General features: G+C 36.4%; 1 protein-coding gene across 1 annotated transcript in view; it reads left to right on the top strand.

The window, feature by feature from the left end:
- MORC1 (MORC family CW-type zinc finger 1) overlaps positions 1–8544 on the top strand; it is a 292206-nt gene that overhangs the window by 215716 nt on the left and 67946 nt on the right. Inside the window, exons 18-20 of the mRNA XM_006873316.1 lie at positions 335–580; positions 768–845; positions 5930–6034. Of these exons, the coding sequence (XP_006873378.1) occupies positions 335–580; positions 768–845; positions 5930–6034 (429 nt within the window). The remainder of the gene's footprint in view (positions 1–334; positions 581–767; positions 846–5929; positions 6035–8544) is intronic.

Below are 8544 nucleotides of genomic sequence, written 5' to 3' on the forward strand. Positions count from 1 at the left end.
AATTTATACTTATTTCCTTAATTAAATTTCTTTATCTTCCTCTAGTCGAGTTCTGATCATCAAGCCATTGAAGCTAGGTCAAATGGGTACTGTCTACAAGTTTGGACATTCTTGTCTACACTTACTCTTGAATCAAGTTCTTGAGTTGGTGAAGTACTATTCTTTCATTAATACCTATTTTTGAAACTTTTGATTTATAAATTTTTTATTGGTAATAAGAAATAACACCTAAAATCATAAGTTTATGAGGGAGATTAATTATAAAAAGTTAACTACCAAAAAAAAAAAAAGAAAGAAAAACCAAACCCAAAACCTTTTTATTATTTTTTTTAAGGAAAATACCAAGACAAAGAGAATGAAGCCTTTGAGTAGTGATTTGATGCATGAGTCTCTTCCATCTGTTGAGGTTTCCGTCAACTGCAGAGGCTGGAAAAGGAGCACAGAAGGGTCAGACTCTGATGTAGAGTTCATTTCAGAGACTAAAGTTATGAAGAAGACTGGGTGGAAGAAAATGAAACCTCAACAGTGGAGACATCCAGCAGTTTCACCAGAAAATGTCAAACCAACTCAGAGAGTCCAGGTGTATTTTTTCTTTTTCTTCACAAAATGTATAGTAATTCATTTGTTCCTAGGAATAGCTTTTTGTAAAGGTTTTGCTTCTTTATCATATTTTTAGAGCTCTCTAATTATAGAATACATATTGTAGTCTATGCTTCCTGGGTAAGATTCCTCCCCCCCCCTTTTTTTGTGTGTGTTCACTTTATTAGAATAAAAGCCAGATTGGTAATATCAGCACAATGTGTGGCAAGTACAAACCAAATGAAGGCCCCTCTGAAAAATGCCTGGTTGGAAAAATATTTTAAATGTGTTTTTAGAGAGAACTATTAATATAAGCTAAATTATAATCTTCAGAAATTTGCATTCAGTATTTTATAGGGAAAATGCTTAGTCAAATTATAGACAAGCAGTTATCCTTATGGAGGCCTGGTGTGGTGCTGGAATATAAGCAATGGACTGCTAACTGCCATGTTTGTGGTTCAAACCCACCAACTGCTCCTTGGAAACCTTAGAAAGTGTCACTATGAATCAGAACCAACTTGACAGTTCTTAACAACAACAGTTATCCCTGTAGTCAGAGTCTTGGAAAGTGGGATATTATATAACTCTTATTTAATTCATTTTGAGAATTAGTCTTGAGATTCAGTTTTTCTTAATAATAATAATAATACCTACATTTGGACTCTTGGTGTGGCACTGTAGAATCAACATTGAACTGTGAACCACAAGGTCAGCAGTTCAAATCCACCAGCTGCTCCTTGGAAACCCTACACAGGGTCATTATGAATGGGAATTGACTCAACAGCACTTAACAATACCACCAACAATTGAGTGAGCACTTACCATGTGTCAGGTCCAGTGTCAAGTAATTACAGACATCATTTCACTAACTTACCAGTTCATACCTTTAATAAGGTCAAAAATGATTGCCTACTTTATAATCCTTGTTTATAAAATTTTACTTATGATACCTATTGCTTTCTTTCCAAAAATTGAATTAATTCTTAAGTGGTGACTATAATCGATCATGGAAATTATTCAAATGAATTTTCATAGTTGTTGAAAGCAATAAACTAATTTGGGCAGCAAATACCTATTTGAGCTTCCGCCTTGTGTAACACACACACACACACACACATATAGTCATAGGGAGACAAGATAGTTTGGGAATGATTCTTTCACAAGAAATTATTCTAAACAATGGTCATATTACAGAAATCTCATACATTTGTTTTGTAGTATCTTGGCAAAGGGTATCCAACTTCTTATTGAAAGATGGAGACCTCATTACTTCCTGTGGCAACCTTTTTCTCATTTATGTGTTGAGTAGCTCATACTCTTAAAATATTTGAGACCCTGGATGACAGTCTCAAATAGAGACCCTGTAGAACACAGTAGAACTACTCCATAGGGTTCTCAAGGCTGTATTTTTAAAGAAGCAGATTGCCACATTTTCCTTCTGTGCAGTGACTGATGGATTAAAACTGCCCACCTTTCAGTTAGTAACCATGCACTTAACCACTGTGCCACCTTGTCATCTTATTTGTAGCCCATGTCCTGTTAATTTTGAAATGTTGGTCCTAAATCTTCCCTTGAGTTTTACATAAACCAAATTGAATCTGCAATTACTATAGAATTTGAATTTTTCTGTTACTTTGAATGTCATATCATGTGCAAATGCACAAGCTCATATATTCACCAGACACTTACTCAACATTTATTATGTTTAAAGTATGCACGTTTGTAATATAAAACGTTATTTTGTCACTTTAGAGTCATGTTGTTGTTGTTAAGTGCCGTGGAGTCGGTTCCGACCCATAGCGACCCTGTAAAGGGTTTCCGAGGCTGTAAATCTTTACAGGAGCAAAAAGCCTCATCTTTCTCCCGCGGAGCGGCTGGTAGTTTCGAACTGCTGGCCTTGCCCCTCTTAACTTGATTTCTAGAAAAGTTTAACAGCTGTGCAGTAGAACTCTGTTGTGGCACTATAGGATAAGCATACAAGCCACAAGGTCAGCAGCTCAACCAGCTGCTCCTTGGAAACCCTATAGAGGGTTGCTGTTAGTCAGAATCAACTAGATGGCACTTTACAACAACATGTGGTTTCAAGATGTATGTTTAGTCAGTTTATTTTGTGAGAATGTTACATGCTCCAAAAACATACAAGTTATCAAGAAGTTTAGATTGTTCCCATATGTTAAGGCAACATATGCTTACTAAGTATATGCATCTAAGTGCATAGAGATGCAGGAAAGAGTATTTTCAAATAAATGCACACAGCGTTATCTAAAATGGAATGTGTTGAATGCAAAGTAATGCACTCTAAGAAGACATAGGCCTTGAGGTGCAAATGGGTGTGAGATGAGTATACAACAGAGATCAGAACCAGGCCGATTCCACAGGCCTTGCAGTGGGGCTTTGCATTTGCCCTAAAAGCAATGGAAAACCATTAAAGCATTTCAAACAGTAGGTAGCCTGAGAAGATTTTTTAGAAAAGATCACTTTGACCAAGTATCGAAGAAAAGTTAGTAGAGAACAGAGTGACTATGGGCAGAGCAGTTAGAAGGTTATCAGAGTGGTATTCTCAAAAATAACAGAAGTATGGATTGAGATAATGGTGGAGATGAAGACATGCTTTTTATGTTATTTGTTTAAGGAAATGGCACTGATTGGTCTTAGTTATCTATTGAATTTAGAGGGTAAAGTGGAGGGAAATGGCAAACATAACTACTGAATTTCTGGTTCTTGCTCTAGGTTGGGTGGTGATTCTGATCATTAAAATTGGGAATCCTAAAAGGTGCCTGGGTTTGTGAGAAGGACCATGAGTTTAACTGAAATAATGTGAGATTTATAAGGGGATTTATCAAGTAAGAGGTAATTTATATGAGTTTGAATATCAGAGGAAAGGCTTAACATGAAGACAAACTTGTGAGGTATCTTCACTAAAATGAATGTTATAGATTGAACTTTATATCCTCAAAATATATGTTGGAAAGCCTCAGCTTTATGCTTGTAGTTATAATCCCATTTGGGAATAGGCTGTCTTTTTAATGTTAATAAGACAGTGTTAGTGAGTCATTTCTTAGTCACACTAATCCTGTATAGGGCTTCCAAGGAGTGGCTGGTGAGTTCAAACTGCATACCTTGTGATTCAAACTTACCTTATGGTTGGTCAAGTGCTTATCTTACAGTGCCACAATAGACAAATGCAATTTAGAACCAGAGACTAGAAAAGAGAGATGCCAAGACACATGGAGCTCTCCCAGGATAAAGAGCTCAAAGAGACAAAGACCTTCCTTCAGAGCTAAACGGCATCTTGAATTTAAATTGGTAGCCTCCTGACTGAGAGAAAATAAATTTCTGTTTGGTATTTATCTTATAGCAGCACTAGATAACTAAAACAATGGGTAGAAATGCTAAGTATGAATGATATTGAACAGTAAGAAGAAAAGGATGAGACGAAAACATGAGAAATTCTAGCATTCTATGGCCAGCTGTGACTCACATATGGAACTGTAGGATCAGTACTGGACTGTGAACCATAAGGTCAGCTGTTCAAACCCACCAGCTATTCTTCAGAAACCCTATACAGAGTCACCATGTGTCAGAACCACTCGATGGCACGCACAACAACTTTGGAATGTAGCAGTTCACAGGTAACTGTGACAAAATGATCTGAGCCGTAAGAGGAAAACCCAGAAGTTTGGGATATTATTAAAGCCAAGAGTGAAAAAGGAGTGATTCAATAGGAAGAGGTGAGGGAGGCTAAATGCTGTTGAAAAGCCAAGTCAGACCTAAAAACAATGTCTTTTCACTTAATGACTTAGAGATGTAGACATGACCTCACTAACAATTTTTTGTTGTTGGGATGGCAAGGATTGAAGTCTGTCTACAAAGGATTGATTAGAGAATAGAAAGAGAGAAACGAGACAGCTTCTATATCAATGTAAGATAAGATGACTTCATCTGAGAAGATATTCTATACTTAAGAAAATTTAGAAGTGAGGTGCATAAATCACAAAAAAATTCTTGTAAGTCCTTGAAAATAAATTTACTCAGCCTTTCAACTGTAACTGAAACAGTTTTTATTACCTGAGATTTATTTCTAACATTTGCTCTGATATGCACAACATTAGGCATTACCACCATGAGATAGAAGAGGTACAGGAAATGCAATTAATTTTGATATAAGGCTAAGCAGCATTGAATTAGAAAGACAGATTTGCTCCATATAAGACTTATCATACTTTCCAAAAATTGATAGTGATGACTCTGGAATTAGTAAATGCTTCAAGTTACATGCACCAGTGTTCTTCTCTATTAAAACAGATAACCATTTTCTTCTAGATAATTATTTCACACTCTGTCTTTGTAGAAAGTTCTACTTTTTAAAATCCTAAACAACTTGTATCACCCATTTCCTGAAAACACATGAATCTACTTATTGATCCCTACATATGCAATTCCTAATTCCTTTGAATTTTATCTCAGTGCCCTTTGTTAATTCATATCACTCAACTAATATACAATAGCCAGTCCTTAGAAACCCTATATAGGGTTACTATGGGTTGGCACTGACTTGATGGCACATAACAACATTATACATTAAGCAATTAGTCAGAGTAGAGTGCTGAGGACTCAAAGATGAATAAGATGCAGCTGTGTCTTCAAGAGTCCACATCTGTAGCCATTTCAATCAAGGAAGCCCATTCACTACATTATAAACTTTACATTTCAAATATGAGAGCTACTTCTCAATGTCAAAAAAATGACAATGACTGCAGATGTAGTAAACAATCCTAGGTCTGTCTAATATCCATTGGTTAGGAGCTATATAAGAAGAAGAAGCCATCGTAGATATTTTGAAGTAAATATAGATCTTATTCCTTCCAGCAACATCTACATAAAATTTAAGTACAATGCACTCATGAAGGAGCTTCAAAAGCTTTGTGGAAAAATGGAATGAAAAGATAATGGAAGTTCTTTACAGACTTTTTGAGGCCCTGTCATAGACATATGAGACACTACTTCTATAGTATTTGGATAATAATTCATGCAGATACTTTGCGAAATACTGTAGACCCTTTAATTCAATGTTGAGCCTCCTTGATTTTACCACTCATTCAATATTTAATTTGCCTTATGACACTTTTCTTATTTTTAGGTATTGTTATTTGACCTTCATATGTGCTTTTCTAAGTTATTCACTTCTTGAGGGCAAAGATCCTGAGGGCAAAGAAATTGACTTTTCTCTCTATACCCTAGAGAAGTCTGCAGCTCCTAGAAGTAGATCAAGAAAGGAATGAAGTTGGGATTATGTGTACCATCGATTGTTACTAATCCTTGTATATTTTTTGCTAATACCTTGCTATAGGCCTCTTCTTGGGAGATGAAAAGGAAGCAGAGTCAAAATCTTATGCAGGAATGTAAGGCATTGATTGAAGATGAAACCAAGAATGAGGACCTAGATAAAATCCGGGTGAGGATAAACTTTACTGTTTAAAGGACACCTTAAGATTTACCTAAAGTCATGAAGATTATAGAGATTTATAAGTCATCGTACATTAGTGCCTTTAAGTAACTGAAACAGTTAGCTAAATAACCCAGTTCTTAGATGAAGAAACATAACCCAGAGAAGTTAGTTAAATTACTTGGCAAAGGCTGCATAAACTAGTAAAGATGGAGCTAAATAAAGCTAAAGCTTCCTCACCCCTGTCCATTAGATTTGCCATTTTAGTTATTAGGATGGTAAAGGTCTAAACTAAGTGACTTAGGTATTTTCATTTGTAAAAAACAACTGGTTTAGATTGGTGGTGGTGGTTATGTGCCATGGAGTCAGTTCTGACTCACAGCGACCCTGTACAGGGTTTCTGAGGTTGTAACACTTTATGGAAGCAGAAAGCCTCATCTTTCTCCCATGGAATGGCTGGTAGTTTCAAACTGTTGACCTTGCAGTTTGCAGCCAGATTTGTTACCACTACGCTACCACAAAAACCCCTTGCTGACTCCTGGCAAATGATACTAAGTACTATGTCAGGGGATAGGGCTACAAAGATGAATAAGATGAAAAAGACAGTCCCTAACTTAAGTCTAATTGATGATCATCTAAGAATTGTTAATTTTAATGTAGAATTAAAGATTCAGCTCTATATAACCACAGAAATAGTTTATCAACCAGATCAAACATTTATACATGAGATATTATTCTAAAAAAATTACATGGATTGCACATGCTTCTACTGTCATATTAAGAATAACTTCAAGGAATATTTTGTCCTTTTGTCCTGTTCCCATTACTCCCTATGATAATATCATTTAATTTGTTAATTATGATGATGTTTTAAGAAGACATTTAAAGAGATGTTAAAAAGGTCTAAAAGTGATTGATAAATGGCGATAGAGAAACCTCAATATTAATGATAAAGAGACAAGATAGTGCATTGGTTAAGTGCTATATTATAGCTTAAATTCTAAATCACTTAGTTTTTCATGTTGTTCTTGTTAAGTGTCATTGAGTCGGTTTCAAATCATAGCAACCCTATGTAAGGTTTCCAAAGAGCTGTTGGTAGGTTTGAATTGCTGACTTTTGGCTAGAAGTCCAGTACTTATCCTACAACACTCCATTAGGAGTTTGTCATAGCTATGGCTTGCAGTGGAAGCCCTAACTCCATTTTGAGCCTTGACAAAGTTTTTTTCTGATCATTAAGCCAGAAATGGGGCTGTTAGACAAGTCAGGGAGGAGGGGTAGTTTTGCCCTCAGGAAGAATGTGCTTAAAAGTCTATTACATCTCCTGGTGGAAGCCACCCACCCACTGCCATTGAGTAAATTCTGACTCATAGTGACCCTGTATAGGTTTTCTGAGACTGTAAATCTTTTTTGGAGCAGAAAGCCTCTTTTTTCTCCTGCAGGTAGAGCACAAGTAGGGGAAATTTTGCCCTTAAGCTTGCACAGAGAACCAGGGAGCTTGCCTAGGTGTGTCTCTATGATTTATTGAAAATAGTTGCATGTTATCTAAAAGTTAGGGTACTGGTAGCTATGACTCATGGCCACATTGTCATGAGTCATACACATAGTTAGGTAGCCAAAGCCACAACTAATCCTGTAAGTGTTTAAAGTCTGCTGTTGTTTTTAAGTGTCTTCGAGTAGATTCTGACTCAGAGCAACCCTGTACAGGGTTTCTGAAAAGTAGCTAGTGGGTTTGAACCACTGACCTCATGGTTGGCAGTCCAGTACTTATCCTACAGTGCCATGCCAGTAGTCCTTTTAAATCTTAAGTGCTATACATATTACAATCATGGTCCTTTACCCGCTTCTCTAAATTAACCTGAAGTAGTGATGAATTGACTTGCCATCAATCATGGTCTTCGATTATATATAATCAGCCCCATGTCATGAATCAGGGGACTCCATTTCAGCCTCATGTTCATGGTTTTCCTCATTCTGGGATGCTTGTCTTTGTCTCATTTAAGATTTAAAAAGGCTTCTATAGAATAGATTTGTATTTGGGGTCTGTGTCCCCTCAAAGATTTCGCAGCTGACAATCTAAAGGTTGGCCGTTCAAACCCATCCAGTGACTGCAGGATAACGACCTGGTGATCTGCTTCCATAAGGATTAGAGAAGGAAAAAAAAATCTACTCTGTAACATGGGGTCTCTGTGAATTAGAATCACCACCATGGCATTTAACCCATGTCCATAACCACCTGTGACAAGAAAAAGAAATACTGTTTTCAAAAGTTGTTGTTGTCAAGTGCCATCAAGTTAGTTCCAACTTATAGAGCCCTATAGATGCAGCTGGTGGGTTTGAACCACCAATCTTGTGGTTAGCAGTCTAATGCTTATTCCTACAATGTTACACCAGAAGTGCATTTTCAAAAGTAAAAGGGTTAAAATTTAATTAGAATCCAGAAAGAAAAGCAAAACTGTAGCTAGCATTACAAATAACACTGCCTCTATTTACTTTGTCAAAGCAAACATATGATTAAGCTG

The sequence above is a fragment of the Chrysochloris asiatica genome, unplaced genomic scaffold (genome assembly GCF_000296735.1).
Source record: "Chrysochloris asiatica unplaced genomic scaffold, ChrAsi1.0 scaffold00236, whole genome shotgun sequence".
Classification (NCBI taxonomy): domain Eukaryota; kingdom Metazoa; phylum Chordata; class Mammalia; order Afrosoricida; family Chrysochloridae; genus Chrysochloris; species Chrysochloris asiatica.